The 19,111-nt window shown below is 43.8% G+C and overlaps 1 protein-coding gene across 1 annotated transcript in view; it reads left to right on the top strand.

The window, feature by feature from the left end:
* The window catches only part of DRC3 (dynein regulatory complex subunit 3), a 29,146-nt gene extending 14,927 nt beyond the window's left edge, over positions 1-14,219 (top strand). The window contains exons 6-13 of the mRNA XM_073634875.1: positions 1,496-1,615; positions 1,770-1,886; positions 4,084-4,254; positions 5,244-5,375; positions 7,498-7,569; positions 8,521-8,643; positions 11,588-11,719; positions 13,299-14,219. Coding sequence (XP_073490976.1) covers positions 1,496-1,615; positions 1,770-1,886; positions 4,084-4,254; positions 5,244-5,375; positions 7,498-7,569; positions 8,521-8,643; positions 11,588-11,719; positions 13,299-13,409 — 978 coding nt within the window. The 3' untranslated portion in view covers positions 13,410-14,219. The remainder of the gene's footprint in view (positions 1-1,495; positions 1,616-1,769; positions 1,887-4,083; positions 4,255-5,243; positions 5,376-7,497; positions 7,570-8,520; positions 8,644-11,587; positions 11,720-13,298) is intronic.
* The last annotated feature ends 4,892 nt before the right edge of the window (positions 14,220-19,111 follow it).

Below are 19,111 nucleotides of genomic sequence, written 5' to 3'. Positions count from 1 at the left end.
TGTACTGGTATTCCTCCATTTTGGAGACTTGGCCAATGTGATGTATTCCTCCAATTTGTATTTAGAGACAAGGCTGGTATTTCTCCATTTTGTATTTTAGAAACATGGCCAATATGGCCTACTGGTATTCCTCCATTTTGTATTTCAGAGACATGGCCAATGTGACATACCAGTATATCTCCATTTTGAGTTTTACAAAACATGACAAATAGGGCGTACTGATATTCCTCCATTTTGTATTTTAGAAACGTGCCCATTGTGAAGTACCGTTATTCCTCCATTTTGTGTTTTACAAAACACGGCCAATATGACGTACTGGTATTGCTAAAATTTAGTATTTTAAAAAACATGGTTGAACTGGATAGAATTGTGTCTTTTTTCAACCAGATTAACTATGTAACTATGGCCAATATGATGTACTGCAATTCTTCAACTTTGTATTTAGAGATATGGCCAGTATTTCTCCATTTAGTAATTTAGAAACATGGCCAATATGACGTACTGGTATGCCTACATTTTGTATTTCAGAGAAGCCTATATAGATTATATAGATATATATTTATTTCTCTCTCATATATTTTAGAAACCTGATATGACATGCTGGTATTACTCCATTTTGCATTTTAAAGACATGGGCAATGAGATGTACTGGTATTCCTCCATTTAATATTTTAGAGACATGACCATTGTGATGTAACGGTGTTCCTTCATTTTGTATTTTGGAATCATAGCCATTATGTATTCCTCCATTTAGTATTTTAGAAACATGGCCAATATCACGTACTGGCTCTCCTCCATTTTGTATTTCAGAGACCTGGTCAATATGGAACACCAATAATCCTTCATTTTGTATTTTAGAGACTGGTCAAAGTGGAGTACCAATTATACTTAATTGTGTATTTTAGAGACATGGCCAATGCAATGTACTGGTATGCCTCCATTTTGGAATTTACAACATGACCAATATGCCGAACTGGTATTTCTCATGCAGACACTGTGGACCAATTCATCCACACAAAAACTCAGCTCCGTCTGCTCCCCTACCAGCTATGACACCAAAGCTAAACTTCATCCGATTCCCTCCCAGCAGTAACCCATCAGCTCAATTCACCTTCTTCCCAGGACTTAGAGCACCTGCTCTGTGCGTATATTAGAAGGCTGCTGAGTCTGGGAGGTGTCAATATGAGCAGAGAAGTCACTGCGGGCAGGGGAGAACAAGAAGATCTGAGCTGCCAATTTATGACTAGGAGCGAGAGGCAGGGTGAGCTAAGCTTCTGAATAACTGCAGAGAAGAGGGGATTGAGAGGAGCTGAGCTGTTAAGAGAATCAACTGATTGAGAATTAATTGCTGCACAGTGCTTGCAGCTACATAGGTCAGTGAGGGCTGGTTTATTGTTTGTTAAGAATATGTAAATATTTGAATATACCTTGCCTGGCCACAGGTTCACTTTAAAGTCATTATGATATCCCAGAATTCATCCATTTTGTACTTCAGAGAGACATAGCCAATGTGAAGTATCAGTATTCCATCGAGGAACTAAATCATAATGAGACTTTGGAGAGAGTGAAGAGGGAAAAAGAAGAACAGAGTCAGCAAGAGCTGGATAAGCACAAGGTACACCCTGAATATTAGTGTGTCTTCATAGACTTGCTTTTATTTGATGACTTTCTACTAAAATCATAGCTGGTAACTTGTTGGTTGCCATGAGCAGTAGAGATTTTTTGTTTATACCTTATATCTGTCACTGATGTATGATATTTACATTAAGGCTGCCTATGTGGAATACCTGAATGGCCCCTTCATGTTCGAGGCCATGTATGCAGAAGATGTCGATGGGACTCGGTTGTCTACACTCCCTGGTGTGGATGAACTAGTGGACTCATATCCTTCTATCTTCTTTGTATCAAACTAGGAGAGATGTTACCTCTAGAAACTATTTGAATTTGAATCACTAACATGTGTTATGATGGTATTTTAAACCTGGTTGCTCGGTGCTGTAAGCCATTATGAAGACAGTTGTGTCAATTCTGCTTTATTGACACCATGGCCTGCACATTTCTTCCAAGACCTTCCATGCCCCCAAAAGTATAAAAAAAAAAAAAAAGTTTATACTTAGACAATGCAAAATATGTATTGTAAATGCTGGAAGGCTCTGGATTAGGCTGGGTGTCACTGAGGGGGTATGGGGGTTCTGAAGGGGGTTAAGGGACTTGGCAGCAAACTTGGTTGCCCTATAGGGGATAAGGTTTCTGGAGGGGGCTGGAGGAAATTATGAGCATGGGGCTTCTCATCCTCATAGTTTCCTGCACTGGTGGGTGCTGAAGGGGCTGAGGGGCATTGTGGGAAGTTGGGGGAGGCAGTATGGGGCACTGTTGGAGGTTGGTGGCACTATGGGAGGGCTTAAGGCTCTGCAGTAAGCTGGAGCAGCGATCCCCAACCTTTTTCAGAGTCTGTCCTCAGTGCCCCTAATGTTTACAGTGCCCTCAGTGCAGTCCACTTTATATTACAGTGCCCCTAGCAATCACAGTCTCCACCATCACAATGCCCCTGCAGTTTGCCCCCCCACCCCTTTCCACTCTAACATCACATTTCCCCATTCCAAGCTCTGCATCCCCAGCACAGGACCTGTGGCAGGGCAGAGGCCTCTTATTAGTTCTTGTGTTCTCTCCTGGCTCCTCCGGCCCGCCCGCCCACATGATGATGTCATCCTATCAGCAGGGCAGGGAATGGGAGGAGCTCTCCATTCCGATCTGCAGCTCCTCCCGTCCCCTGCCCTGACAGGATGACATCATCTGCAGGGTGGGCGGAGGAGCTGGGAGACACTGGGGGACACTGTAGGAGGCTGGGAGCCACTGTGGAAGTTGAAAGGCACTGTGAGTGGTTGCGGGATCTCAAAACACCCAGTGATTATTTCCATAAGAGAGCAGCTCACCATCACAATTGACTCCCATGATTAATGGAAAGTCTAAAAGAACTTTTGTATAGTCCACACCAGACTACCATCTTCACATCAGAATCTGGATCACAGAGGGATACATCAAGATGGAAATCCAATATGCATGGAAAAAGAGACTAACTCACATCCGACACCACAAACCAGGCTATCCCATAGCTCAAAAAAACAAAACAAAAAAAACAAGCTTGATGATGACACTGGGAACCCATCCACATGGGGACAACGTGCTTGGAGGTTGGGGGGAGGGGGAGGAAACCCGCCCCCCACCCCAAAGAACCCCCCCCATGTTGAGGGCATGTGGCTTGGTGTGATTCAGAAGGGGAAGGGGGGCCCTCGCTCGTCCCCCCCCCCCCCTTTCCTGACTTGCCGAGCTGCATGCTCGGATAAGGGTATGATATGGATTGAGGGGAACCCAACACTGTTTTATTTTTTCAATTTTGGCGTGGGGTTACCCTTAAACTCCATAGGAGACCTGAAGAGCCTGGTATGGATTGGGGGGGACCCCCGCACTGATTTTTATTTTTTTTTATTGTTAACATTTTTGTATTGATGGCAATTTAAATGTCTTTTTTTTTTCTTTAGAAATGTCAGTTTTGCTGCAGCAGGTTCTACACACAGTACAGATGCACCACTTCACAGGCAGACTAAGGGGACCCCTAAGGCACTATATTTAAAGGCATTTTTATTGTTTCACTTTAAGCATCATTAAAATCACTGCTCTTGTAAAAATTATCTTTTTTAAAAAACATTTTAGCAGGGCAGTACCCGGACCCCCATGCCCTTTTTAAGGCCAATAACTTGCATATACAGTAAGCCTCCAAAATGGGGAATTTTGATTTTTCAAATTCAGGTCCCATAGACTTCAATGGGGTTCGGGATTCGGGTCCAAACTTTTGCAATGTTCAAGAGTTCTGGAGTGAACCATACAGTGGGGTGTTCGGCCCATCTCTAACTGCCAGCAGTGTTATGTGGTTTCTCCCAAATGCCTACAACTTTTAATGGACAGCTTGGCATGTTCGGAGCCATTCACACCACACGTTATGTAATAACAGCCCATTCATTTGTGGCCGCATCAATTTTAATACATCTGTGCATTGTGTTGTTCCTTAACACTGACCCCACATATAGGACGAAGTGTACGGAGGTCTGTCAGGCTATATTCGATTATGGCCTCAAGCACCATGAGAAAAGGGAAGCTGAAATGACCATCTTTAATGAATGTCTGCAGGAGGCTGTGACCGAAAACCAGGAGACTGGAGCCAAGAAAATTCATGAGTTTCAAACAAAGAACAATGAGGTACAGCTTACAAGGGTGTATATTTGGGGAGCGCCATTGTTCTTGTATGATAAGTGGACCTGTGATGTCAGAATTATATCATTTAGCAGTTTTAACATTTATACGGGGCAAAAGTCACAGCGCTGTACAGCTGGAACATGCTGATTATCTCACAGGCTCCATAATAAATGGTTGTCTGCTTGATGGTAAAAAAATTAAATAAATAAATAATAAAAACAGCATGCAGAACTTAATTCATTCAAAGACTGAGGACATATTGGGGTTGATTTACTAAAACTGGAGAGTGCAAAATATGGCGCAGCTCTACATAGAAACCAATATGTTTCCATTTTTTTTTTTTTGTCAAAGCTTAATTGAACAAGCTGAAGTTAGAAGCTGATTGTCTACCATGTACAGTGGCACCAGATTTTGCCCTCTCCAATTTTAGAAAATCAACCCCTTTAGAACCCCTAAGAATGTTATGGGATTGTCTCATGAGAAGGCATGACCACGTTGCCCAGGGTTTACAAAATATAATGGTCACATCAGAACCACATTCTACATAGTATGGACTGTCTTCCCCTAACTTCTTATAAGGACAGGAAGTGATGGAAAATCTCTCAAATGGTGATACAGAGGATTTGAGAGGATGTCCCACCCTGTCAGCCCTCCAACAGAGTAGAATCATAAAATATTTTAATTTTGAGTCTTTTTTTATGAATAATGTTCATGCAGCCATACAGATAGACAAAGGATGATGGGTGGGGATGTGGATAACAAGAGACTTTTCAGTACTTGCAAATTTGCGATTTAATGATTTTTTATTAATGGTGTTTGAATCTGGTACCCTAAAAGGCCACCTGTGTTCAACGATTCACTAATGATATGAAGATCAGACTAATTGAATATAATTTTGCTATGACTCTCAAAAGATTATTTTTTCATCTGACATGCACATTCACAATTGCCCTTAAAAGATCGAAATAAAAATGTTCTGTATGTCTCTCTAGCTGTTCGATGAGCTCTCGCAGATCACAGACCAGCAGATCGTAGACACTAAATCACTGCAGTACAGTCAGGACATTGCCCAGCTCATGGACTCCCTACTGATGCTGGAGCTGCAGCTGGTGGACCAACTGGAGGTGAGTCCATGTCTCTTAACCGGAATCATTGTAATCCTGCCATTTCTAAATGTCATGGTTTTTGGTCAAATTTGTTTAAAGTATAAGTAAACCCTAACAATTAATTTATATTATGTGCTCCCATTTGGTCTGTTTTATTTACCATTGAAAATGTTGTGTTATATCTGTTTAAAAAAGTAAAAAAAAAAAAGTGATCTTGAGCTGAGCTGTGTCCTGTGCACACTTCCAGCATTAGCTCAAACATCCCTCTCAGTTCTTATCATGGACTACAGAATTATTAGCCTTTATGTTGTAGAAACGAGGTGGTCTGAGTAGCTTAGCAAAAGAAAGTGGACAGGGCTGACACCACTCAGTTCACCAAATGTGGGTTGTCGTCAACCCACAACAGGGCTTAAAAGAGAATTAAAAGAAGACGTGCTTTCGCTTGGGCCAAGCTGGCCAAAACAAATTATTTCCATGCCAGAGCGGTTTGGCATTATCAGTGTTTCTCAGGGTGCCATGCATATGGGACCCAGTTTGTCCTGGATCAACGTCATGGGTTGCCATGATGGGGGAAGGGGGGCATGACACCGATTCAGGGCAGGCAGCAGGCAAGGTTACCCCCAACATTCAAGGTAGAATGGAAGCCCGTCTCCTCCAGACTGGCTCCAACTCCCACCCTCTGGCACTCTGCTGGAGTCAAAAGGTACGATCCTGATGCAAAGATGGGGCTGTCTAATTAGGTGACCTGTGTTGGGGGAGTGGACTGTGTGATTTGGGGGCTCTTTATAGGTAGACTGTGTGATTAGGGGGGGCTGTTATGGTGGAGTGGACGGTGTAATTGGGGAGCTGTTATGGGTAGACTGTTTGATTAGGGGGCACCGTGATGGAGGAGTGTCTGATTAGGGGGCCTATGATGGGGAGTGGACTGTGTGATTGGAGGGCTCTGTGATGAGGGAGTGCCTGATTAGGGGGCCTGTGATGGAAGAGTGGACTGTGTGATTCAGGGGCTCTGTATGGGTAGACTGTGTGATTAGAGGACACCATGATGGTGACGTCAACTGTGTGATTGAGGGCTCTGTGATGAGGGGCTGTCTGTTTAGAGGGCCTATGATGAGAACGTGGACTGTGTGATTTGGGGGCTCTGTATAGATAGACTGTGTGATTAGGGGGCACTGTGATGGGGGAGTGGACTGTGTGATGGCGGGGAGAGGGGGGGGCTCTGTATGGATAGACTGTTGGATTAGAAGGCACCATGATGGGGGAGTGGACTGTGTGATTGGAGGGCTCTGTGATGGGGGGCTGTCTTTTATAGGGGGCCTATGATGAGAGAGTGGACTGTGTGATTTGGGGACTATGTATGGGTAGACTGTGTGATTAGGGGGCACTGTGATTGGGGAGTGGACTGTGTGGGGGGGGCTCTGTAAGGATAGACTGTGTGATTAGAGGGCACTATGATGGGGGAGTGAACTGTGTGATTGGGGGGCTCTGTGATGGGGGGGCTGTCTGTTTAGAGGGCCTATGATGAGAGAGTTGACTGTGTGGGTAAACTGTGTGATTAGGGGGGCACTGTGACAGGAGGGAACTGTGTGAATGGGGGAGGGGGGGGGTCTGTGATGAATGAAATGGACTGTGTGATTGTGGATGCTGTTTTTGAGGGAACTGTGTGATTGAGGGGTTTTGTGATGGGGGACTCCCTGAGTGGGGGGGGGACTAATGTGGTGGGGGACTGATGTGAGAAGGGCTTTCATATATATGGGGCTCCGATGTGAATGGGGGTCACTGATGTTAAGGGGGTTTACCGTCACTTTAAATAGTTTGTGTGGTCCAAACTAGTCCAAACAAATGATTCCCATGCCAGAGCGGTCTTATTACAGCAGTCCTGTCGGCCAAAACGTCTAGCATGGAAATAATTTTGTTTAGGCTGGCTTGGCCCAAATTAACTATATAAAGTGAAAGTAAATCTGGAATTCTCTTTAAAAAGCGGAATGCATTTCTGGCAGATCATCAGGTAATTCTGTACATGTGGGGTCTTTAAAAGGATAACACACCGGGAAATGTGCATGTATTGCAGAGATGTGCTGTATATTTGTTTCTGCCTTGACATACACTTTAATAACCTTCACATTTTCTCTGCACACAGGAGATCATTAAGGAATATGAAAGGAATATCTCTGAACTGGTGTCAACTTTTCTGGAAACTGTGCAAAGCCTATATCCTTTTCTTTGACATGTCTTGTAAATCAAGCCAGCAGCTAGTATACAGCGATCTTTTTTTTTTCTGTATTTGTATTGCCTGCCTAGGATTTATTCAAAAGATAACAGAATATATAGTGCCCTTCGTATATGCATAAGTCGCTCTGTGAGTACCGGCCCCCATTCTCTGATGAAGTCACATGATTTTAAGACGGAACACATTGGGAGGAGCAAGCGACGTCACACTGCAAACCCGGAAGTGTGTGGTCGTCCATTTTGTTGGAGGTTTTTCAATAAAGTTTACCTGGATACCGATGTGCACCAGTGTCAGTGCACAATATAAGTTTAAGACATTTTACAGAGAGCACTATATATTATATTATCTTTTGAGTGAATCTTAGCACATTCATTGCACAATTACTGAGGATAAAGGTAGATTTAGAATACAAGGAAAGTGCACGAGACCTGATATCGGGTCAGTTAATAAAGTGAGAGCATAAGTATGCTGGTTAAGGGATTTATGCATGGGGTGAAAAAAAGGAATATAAACGCAACAAGTTGGAATTATCTGGCATCACTGTCATTGAATGAACACAACATTATGAATATGAATGGACACTTGGGACTTTCTTTTTATTGTTTATTTGTTTTATTATTCATTTATTTACATCTTGCACCTTGATGTTTTTTTTGGAATATTGAGTTTAGTATATGACATAATTCATCTTTATATGATCTCTATATGGCACTGTTGGAAAAATATATTTTTTAAGTACACTTGTGGGAACAGAAGAGGTGTGAGCAACAGTAGTGACTGACACTAGTCTAATTTCTTTATCACTTTTGGGTGGATTTACCCTTTAAACAATGGAACAATCAGGTTGAAGCATGAGGGCAGCTTAAACTCTGCAAAGATTTAACAGTTCAGTGACTTGTTGCCTAGAGTTTTTCTTTAACCCTTTAATTTACAATGGCTCAGATCAGAGACTTGGAGAACCACCACCATGAAAAGCTCCTGGAATTGTCTATTAGCATGCTGGAGAGAGTACTGAAAGGGGAGATGGATGAAGACATGACTGATGAGCTTCGAGCAGTGAGTAGTATACAGGGCCGGTACAAGGGGTGGGCAGAAGGGACGGATGCCCTGGGCGGGACCATTTACTGGAGGAAGGGGGCACAGTAGAGAGCACGCTACATACCGCTTTGATCTGTGGCTGCAGCGCTCCCCTCCCACCTCCTCCTCTTGTTTGACACACAGCGCCGGGAGCACTATGTGTCACACAGCTGGGTCTGTGTGTGTGTTCGGCGGAGCCATAAAAAGGACCCGCCCCCCTAGACCGGCTCATGTGGTAGCAGATTGAATCAGTGTTCTGCCTATCACACGAGCCAGTCTAGGGGGGCGGGACCTTGTTACGCCGCCAAACACACACACAGACCCAGCTGTGTGACACACAGCGCTGCAGGAGATGTCGGCTGTGTGATGCATCCAGGGCAGGCTATGGTGAGTCTGCATTCATAGGCAAAGTGAGGCTGAAAATATGGTCACAGAGAGAGGGGCTGCGATTATGGTCACAGAGGCTGCGATTATGGTCACACAGGCTGCGATTTTGGTCACACAGGCTGCGATTATGGTCACAGAGAGGCTGCAATTATGGGCACAGAGGCTGCGATTATGGGCACAGAGGCTGCGATTATGGGCACAGAGAGAGAGGCTGAAATTATGGGCACAGAGAGAGAGGCTGAAATTATGGGCACAGAGAGGCTGCGATTATGGTGACAGCGGCTGCGATTATGGTCACAGAGAGGCTGCAATTAGGGGCACAGAGGCTGCGATTATGGTCACAGAGGCTGCGATTATGGGCACAGAGAGAGAGGCTGAAATTATGGTCACCGAGAGGCTGAAATTATGGTCACAGAGAGGCTGCGATTATGGGCACATTGAGGCTGCAATTATGGGCATAGTGAGGCAGCATTGATGGGCACAGCGGTAGACTGCATTTGATGGGCACTGGTGAGACTGCATTGATCTCTTGTATCATGTCTGCAGTCTCTGAGGGGAGTTTGCTTAATTAGCAATGGTATTGGTAATATGTAGCAGGAATGGGGTTAATGCACTGTCACTGATGCATTAGTATAGATCCCATCGTCTGTAGGCACTGTAGCTTTTCACGGGGGGGCAGTTTTTCATCTTCGCCCTGGGCACCGGATGACCTTGTCCCGGCACTGGTATTATAGCACACTCCTGGAACTAACCAATGTCCTTGGAGACCCTTATGCCCCGTAAACACGATCGGACTTTCCGACAACAAATGTTGGATGTGAGCTTGTTGTCGGAAAGTCCGACCGTGTGTAGGCTCTATAGAACATTTGCTGTCGGACTTTCCACAAACAAATGTTTAAGAGCAGGTTCTCAAATTTTCCAACAACAAAACTTGTCAGAAATTCCGAGCGTGTGTACACAATTCTGACGTACAAAAGTCCACGCATGCTCGGAATCAAGCATAAGAGCCGCACTGGCTATTGAACTTCATTTTTCTCAGCTCGTCGTACGTGTTGTACCGACATCCTTCGGAAAAATCCACGGTTTTGTTGTCGGAATGTCCGATCGCGTGTACGCGGCATTAGAGTAAAGAAGGGTTATAACCGTTGTTCGGTTTTGTGTTGCCACCTGTGTCCCATTGGGAAGATTTCTTTTTTACATCCTGTCCCATAGCCAAGACAGGAAATGAGTTTAATTTTCTCTAAATCAGCCTTTCTCAATCTTTTTTAACACAGAGGAACCTTTGCAATAACTTTCCTGTCTCAGGGAACCCCTGCTAAAATGATATGTACATTAGTGTGACAACCCTAAATTTGGGATTTCCTTTCACTTTTGTTGATAATGGTTGCCAGGACAAATGGAGAGGGTGAATCTCAGTAACATGGATAAAAACAGAAATCAAAACCTGGCAGGCACTCTAATCCCTCCCTAAAACTAGGAAAAGGTTTTGCCATCAATGATGGGGAAATTATTTTTATCATATTTCCTTTTTAAGGTTGGCTCACAATATCCTGGTTACCTTAGCTGACTTCATGCCAAAAGAATGTCTTTACAAACTGACCAAGTCCTTAAAAAGTCATTTTGTTTGCAGTGGAAGTTGACCATTTCCTTACACAAGTCCTATATACTACAGTTATAACTGGGAACATTCAGTCTCGTCTCAGTGCTTGCTATCCTGCATCCATCTGATCACCCTTTAGAGTGTAAGCTCCGTGAGCAGGGCCCTCCTTTTCCATTTGTACTAGATTGAATTATAGCTGTCACCCACCTCTACAATGTAAAGCGCTGTGTAAAATGTTGGCACTATATAAATCCTGTATAATAATAATAATCTGTGCCACGCCATGCAAGGGGTAGGACTCCATGGCGAAACAGCATCTTTAGTTAAGTATTCCTGTTATATTTTCTAATATTATTACCAGTGGCAGGTGGTGCTGGGTGATTATGGGGAGGAGCAGGCGGGCCTCTCCAGGTCCGCACTCACCCTACGAGCGGAACCCTCCAGCTGTCACGGCTCACCTGGTACCCGGCGCTGCGGCTTCTGTGTTGATCCGGTCTTCAGTCTCCTATCCTGATTGGCCGGAGCAGGAAGCCGGAAGCAGATGCTGATTCTTTGGTATCACAGGGTGGGAGGGCTCGGGGGACAGTGATCTGCACCCCCAGGACAACATAAAACAGGTCAATTGGGGCCTCGGGCTGTGGTCACGTGCTTGTGAGGGGGTGACGGACCTTGTAGAGACCTGTTGGTCGGGCACCCCACACAGATGTTGCAGGCTGGGTCCGGCGCCCCTGTACCCCTCGTGGACCGGCCGCCACTGATTATTACATTTGTTGTCTGTATCTGTCATCAGTTAATTAAATGTTTTACTTATAAGTATTTGTGTGATCTCGCTTTCCACATCTCGAATACAAACCCAAAAACATAAACTATCACGTAACCATGATAAAATAATTAGTTAGGCTTTAACTCTGCATATTTTTCTCTCTCTGCTGGCAGCTATTTGTGGACAAAGACACCATTGTCAATGCAGTCAGCGCCTCGCATGACATACACCTGCTGAAGATCGATAATCGAGAAGATGAACTGGTCACCAATATCAATAACTGGGCCACCAACCTCATGCAAAAAGTAAGACTAGAAATCATGGCATTGTTATAGCAAAAAGTCAATGCAATCAAAACTGGAATTCCCCTTTTGGGTTGACACAAGAAGTTTAAATTATTCGCTGACCTGATATTTTTCTGCTGATGAGATTTTCCATTAGTTTCTTATACACTATAAGGCCAAATGTTTGAGGACACCAAACAATACAAACAATATGGGCAGGACACAGATTGGAAAACTGCTCCAACTAGGGAGAAGCTGACCTGGATTTGCAGCAGTTGGGTAGATGGTGGTGAAAGCGTGGGCACACAGAGGACTTGGCTGGCTTGTCATGAAATCACAGTAGGGGGCCCTGAGAAGGGCCGAGGGTCAGGATCTATGTCCCTAGTCTTCACCAGAGCTCCTGAAGGTGGAGATGTTGCAGGCGGTCGCCAGGTTGCCGTCCTCCGACTCACTCGGGCAGGCCACAACCAAGAGCTGTTGGGATTCTCTTGCAGCACCAGGGTAGTGGGTACACAGGGAAACATGAAAAAGTCAATGAGAATACACTGAAATACAGGGGATAAACACAGACAGGGAATTCAGGTGAAGATAAGTGATTGACAGACACACAGAGAAAAAACTGGATCAGATAAAGAGGAACTAGCTGAAGTACAGAGGGAGACGAGAGATAGGACATAGGACATAGGAAGGACAACACAGGTAGGAAACTGGCAAGGGAACACGAGAGGGGCAAGGCATAGGGTACACAAGGTTGAATAGGATATAGGGGACTACTATAGACCAGGGGCCTTCACACCTTGTAACGAAGGGGCTAGTTTACTGTCCTTCAGACTTTAGAGGGGCCGGACTGTGCCTGGGAGTAAAAAATGCCCGATCTTTGGTATTAGGGGGAGAAATAGTTAGTGTAAGTGGGGAGGAATAATACCCCATTTTTGTTGTCCGTGGAAGGAATTATGCCCCATTGTTGGTGTCAGTGGGAGTAATAACGCCCCATTGTTGGTGTCAGTGGGAGGAATAATGCCCCATTGTTGGTGTCAGTGGGAGGATAAGCGCCCCATTGTTGGTGTCAGTGGCAGGAATTATGCCCCACTAATGGTGTCAGTGGCCGGAATAATAATTCAAGGGCCAGATAAAGGCAAGCAAAAGGCTTCAGTTTAGAGCCTACCGCTAGAGATTAATAATACCAGAACTAAAACTAATCACTCGGGGGGTCAAAGGGGAAAAATGCCCATTACATTGGTGGTCAGTAGGAAGAATGCAACCCTTACAGTGGTGGTCAGAATCCCACCCTTAGAGCCACTGCTCAATGAACCCCTAGCAACCTCTGGAGGAACCTTTGGGTTCCATGGAACCCTGGCTGAGAATGGCTGCAATAAAGTATCACTTGAGCTGACAGTTTTGAGTCTGCAGACAACACGTCCAGGTCCAGGATGGTGGTGAAGAGCAGTAATCTCAGGGCTGTTGGATGTCTACACAAAAGAGGCTTTTATGCATAAAAAGACATCAAATTGACATTACTTTGTAGTAGGATTTTTGTATGTTGAAGGTTAATGACGGTCATTACCATTCCTACCGAATGTGTGCTTTCATGTTTGGACAGGTTCACAGAGAGGAGCTACAAAGAAATCGTAAACGGGTTGCAGAGATCAACATGTACATTGATCACCTGCGGGACGAGCTTGACAACCTTGATGGACGTGAACAGATATGACTGCTTTGTGACTGAGCCCAGCTAACAGACTTTCAAAGGTTATCCACACCTTCATCTATTCTCTGCCATGTTGTGTTGAAAAGAAGGGGTGGGGGTTGAACCGGGGTTTATTTTTTACTATTTTTAATTCTTCATCTTCTGGCCAGGAGACAAAAGGAAGATGATCCCTCGTAGAACTCTATATGGCTGTGATGCTTCAGGAGAGTGAAACTCATGGAGCAGAATGTCATCAAACACTGGAAGCTGTATAAGTATGCATTTCTGGAGGGGGAGGGTCGATTAGATTTAGGTCAGGGCAAGGGGGCAAAAGGTATAAGTGCACTTTGGTAATAGTGCCCCCATTGTTTAAAGGAAAACTCCATCAATAGTTTATGTGTTTACTATACAAGCTTTTTTATTTAATGTGATTAAAAAAATGCCTTTAATCTCAATTTGCCACTGTTGTGATTTCTTTTTAAACCGCCAGTAATGTTGTTTTTTTTTGGTTTTTGTGAAATATTTTGAGAATAAATTGAGCCAAATATATCAAGATTCAAATAAATAAAAGATATAAAGATAAAAAGTTTGTGAGTGTAAGGCCTCGTTCACAGGGGGCGTATCAATGCGTTTGCCCGTGTGAGGCCAAGTTTGCCTGCACAGGGATGTACAGGTGTTCTGTCCGTTCCCATGGCAGGCAGTCCTATTAATGTCAACTGGCAAGCAGCAGCGCAGACACAGCTGTTGCTCCCAATTTGACATCTGTGTGGATGGAGATGTGTGTACTCAAACTCACACAGTGTGTATTTGGGCCGTGCACCTGAACTGGAAGCAGCGTCTGTGTCAATGCAGCCGCTCCATCCCAATAAACATCAATGGGACTGCCTGCATGGGGAACACCTGTACATCTTCATGTGGGTAATCATGGCCTCACACGGGGCTTATCAATGTGCACACCAACAAGGCCTAAAATCTAAAATCTGTTTATGAGTGTAAAATAAACGTATGAATTTTATACAAAATTGTCTATATTGCTATCTGTTAAAGTCCCATATACAAAGATAAAAAATAGATAAGATCAATGTGTGCTCATTCCCCCATTTATGGGGTGATCTTCTAACTTCATTATGTCAGAACACTGCTTGTGGGAAAGACCACTGAAAGGAAAGTTATATGAGGTCTTTCCCACAAGTAGTGCTGGTTAAGTCCCATATTCATTAATTGCTATTGTATTCTGTGACAAGGTGCTTAACCCTATAAGGATTTTTTGATACCCCACTAAGTATTTCTTCAATACTGGTCTATTATCTAAATTCTAGTTTGATCAGTGACATAATTCTCTTCCTTGAAAACTGGCTTCTGTGAGTCTATTAGGATCGAAAAAGCCGCCATCTCCAAATTTTCCACAAGATGGCGACATTTCATGCCCACAAAGTACTCAAAGATGCACACAACCGAATCCTTGCAAGAATCACCCGATAAAGCCATTATCTATTCTAGGCACTCATGTAGGGAAGCTGTGGCTCTGAAAAACATTAGTGAATAAAGCCTTGGATTGTTTATGGTTTTTCAAATACCTGCGAGTGTCTGGAGCTTCATGTTTACTTAAAGAAATGAGATTTATATATATATATATATATATATATATATATATATATATATATATATAAAACACACATTATATATACACACACACGCACTCACACATATTATATATATACACAGTGCATCCGTAAAGTATTCACAGCTAGAGATGAGCCGAATACCGCCCCCCCCCCCCGGTTCAGGTTCGCAGCAGAACATGCGAACAGGCAAAAAACTTGTTTGAACACCGTTAAAGTCTATGGGACACGAACATGAATAATCAAAAGTGCTCATCTTAAAGGCTTATATGCAAGTTATTGTCATAAAAAGTGTTTGGGGACCTGGGTCCTGCCCCAGGGGACATGTATCAATGCAAAAAAAAGTTTTAAAAACGGCCATTTTTTTGGGAGCAGTGATTTTAATAATGCTTAAAGTGAAACAATAAAAGTGAAATATTCCTTTAAATTTCGTACCTGGGGGGTTTCTATAGTGTGTCTGTAAAGTGGCGCATGTTTCCCGTGTTTAGAACAGCCTGAGAGCAAAATGACATTTCTAAAGGAAAAAAAAGTAATTTAAAACTACTCGTGGCTATAATGAATTGTCGGGTCCCGGCAATACAGATAAAAGAAGTAATTGAAAAAATCTCGCATGGGATGCCCCCAGTCCATTACCAGTCCCTTTGGGTCTGGTATGAATATTAAGGGGAGCCACGAACCAAAATGAAAAAAAAAAATGCGTGGGGGTCCCCCCAAATTCCATACTAGGCCCTTCAGGTCTGGTATGGATTTTAAGGGGAAACCCGCGCCAAAAAAAAATGGCGTGGGGGTCCCCCCAAAAATCCATACCAGACCCTTATCCGGTCACACAACCTAGCAGGCCGCAGGAAAAGAGGGGGGGCAAGAGAGCGCCCCCTCCTGAACTGTACCAGGTCACATGCCCTCAACATGGGGAGGGTGCTTTGGGGTAGCCCCCCAAAACACCTTGTCCCCATGTTGATGGGGACAAGGGCCTCATCCCCACAACCCTTGCCCGGTGGTTGTGGGGGTCTGCGGGCGGGGGGCTTATCAGAATCTGGAAGCCCCCTTTAACAAGGGGACCCCCAGATCCTGGCCTCCCCCCTGTGTGAAATGGTAACGGGGTACAAATGTACCCCTACCATTTCACAAAAAAAGTGTCAAAATGGTAAAAATGACAAGACACGGCTTGGGACAAGGGGACAAGTCCTTTTATTAAAAAATAAAAATGCCCCACGAAGTCTTCTTCTTCTTCTCTTGCTCCGCCGACGGATCGAAAAAGAAAAAAAAATGTGACCGACCCGCCATCATGGGAGGCTCCCACCGCATGACGCGTCTTCGCTTTGACAGTTCTTTTATAACTGAGGGCGGGGCCACACCGTGACGTTCCCGGAAGACCCCGCCCCCCTCTGACGCACAGGGACTTCCCTATGGCTTTCCCGGGGCGTCAGAGGGGGGCTGGGCCACCCGGGAACGTCACTCATGAGGCTGCACTGATATGTGGCACTGATAGCTACCACTGACAGGCATCACTCATGGGCACTGATTGGCAGCCCTTGTGGGCACTGTTGGGGCTGTACTGATCATCAGGACACAGTGCCCTGATTATCAGTGTAGATATCCCCTGTGTGGGTTTGCCGGTTATCGGCTCTCCTCTCCTCATGCCCTGTCAGCGTGAGGAGAAATCTGCCGATAATTGGCAAATTCTGCATACGCTGTGAGCTGCTGTGATTGTTCCATCCAATATCATGATGACAAAAATAGTGTCCCTTCCTTCTGCTTGCCCATCAATCAATTAATCAGCTGTCTGTTTTTCTTTTTTGTTTGTTTTTTTACACTGTGCTGGGCATTAAATACTCATTAGCTGTCTGTTAAACACACTGTGCTGGGAATTATACACTCACCAGCTGTCTAGTATATACACTGTGCTGGGAATTATACACTCACCAGCTGTCTAGTATATACACTGTGCTGTGCATTGCATACTTATCTGTTGTCTGTTTATATAGACAGCTGATACATTATATACATCTCAGCTGTTATATACACTGTGCTGTGCATAATACACTAATCAGCTGTTTATTCTATACATTGTACTGCACATTATTTACAAATGGCTGTCTTTTTTTTCTTTACACTGTGCTGTGCATTATATACTCATCGGCTGTCTGTTATACTGTATACACTGTGCTGTGCATTACTGTATAAACTCACCAGCTGTCTGTTGTATACACTATGATGTGCATTATATAGTCACCAGCTGTCTGACATATGCACTGTGCTGGGCATTATATACTCACCAGCTGTCTGACATATGCACTGTGCTGGGCATTATATACTCACCAGCTGTCTGACATATGCACTGTGCTGGGCATTATATAGCAAAAATTGAAAAAACACTCCTAAAGCCACATCCGTATATACCTAATTGGAAGAGAGAAGGGATCAAGGGCCACAGGGCCCTAATTCAGACTTTACAGGCAAGATGGACAATGATATAGTACAAAAATATATTTTATTAACAATGAGTCATACCAAACAGGTCAAGTAAAAGAGAACTAAAAACATACGATAGACATACGATAGTAATGAGTATCTAGTGTAAACAAGAAAGTTGACACCAAATGGACGGCAGTGAGCCCCTGTGCGTCTAAGACGCCCTGTGGCCCTTGATCCCTTCCCATTTCCAACTGGGCATTATATACTCACCGGGTGTCTGACATATGCACTGTGCTGGCCATTACATACTCACCATTACTTTGGTGTCTCAAACACCAACCATTTTGCCATTAGGAAAGAAATATTTCTCCTTTTTTTTTGTACTGAACAAGCAAAATGCTCCGCTGATCTTTCCATTCCTCCTTCCAGAATGGAATGGGTTAACCTTGAAAGTTGGCATTTGTTCAGATGAAATCTAATTTGTGACAGCAAGGGATTCTGGGAACCTGAGCCCTGATGAGCTCCACATGATGCTTAATGAAGTTATTGAATTATGGATTGATTTTAAATGACGATTTCGGCCCCTTGCAATGAAGGTCTGCTCCATTTACACATTAACGTCTCCACATCTAGTGGGTGCCGTGGTCTCCTTCCACTATAGAGGAGTCCATTCAGAGAGAGGCAATTACCCCACATCATTACTAAGTTGGCTGTAGGGAATGATGGGATTTGCAGCTACTCAACAGATTGGAGACCTTCATATTCTTAAAGGGCAATTCCCTCTAGACCAAACTTTCTTTTATTACCCCAAAGGAACCCCTGAGGCCTGGTTCACACCTATGCATTTTTAGTGTATTTCCAGTTTTGCAGAAACACAATACAGTCCATTTAACATGGTTTCCTATGGATGTAGTTCACATCTGTGCATTTTATGGAAAGGGCCAGGGATTTTACTCTGGATTTTGGCTCCATAGAATTCAATGGTTTAAAGATGTGTATTGAAAAATGCAAAATGCACCTGCAAACTGCAACCTGCATAGGCCTAAAATAATGTTCAGGTTTCTGAAATCAAATGCCTCTTACATCGGTGAACAGCAGAAAGAATGCAACTCTTAGGTCTCATGAACACTGGGCATTAAAAACATCACTTTTATTTTTTTCTGCCTCTAAACGCCCTCAATGTTAGCCTTTGTGTCTATGTGCACATAGGAGTTTACAGGCATTTAAAGGTAGAAAAAAAAAAGAAACTCACTGCCAGCGAGTATGTTCAGGAGCAGCAGTATTTCGGCAGAAAAAAATGCTTGACATTCCTAAATGCATGTAAACGCCTGTTAATAGTAGGTACATTTAGTGCTTGAGCATTAATTAATTTCAATGGCCAGTATAAATGATCACTGCCAATAAAATGAATTAATGCCCAAGTGCTTGGCATGCCTAAATGCATCTAAATACATTTACAAAGATGCTACTGATGGGATACCTGCTCTTTTTAGCTAATATTGATTAAGCGATAAGGTGTTTTTTTTAAACTGCTTTTCTCTTGCCAGGAGAAAGGTGTTCAGGAGAACTGGGAAAACTTCCAATGTACACAAGGCCTTAAACTGGTGGTCAGTAGGAAGAATGCTAACCTTACATTGGTCATCATTGAGAAGAATGCCCCGACATTGATGATCATCGGGAAGAATGTTC

Source organism: Aquarana catesbeiana, linkage group LG06 (assembly GCF_042186555.1).
Source record: "Aquarana catesbeiana isolate 2022-GZ linkage group LG06, ASM4218655v1, whole genome shotgun sequence".
Classification (NCBI taxonomy): Eukaryota; Metazoa; Chordata; class Amphibia; order Anura; family Ranidae; genus Aquarana; species Aquarana catesbeiana.
The sequence above is the reverse complement of the archived record's forward strand: the minus strand, read 5'-3'. Positions and strand labels throughout refer to the sequence as shown.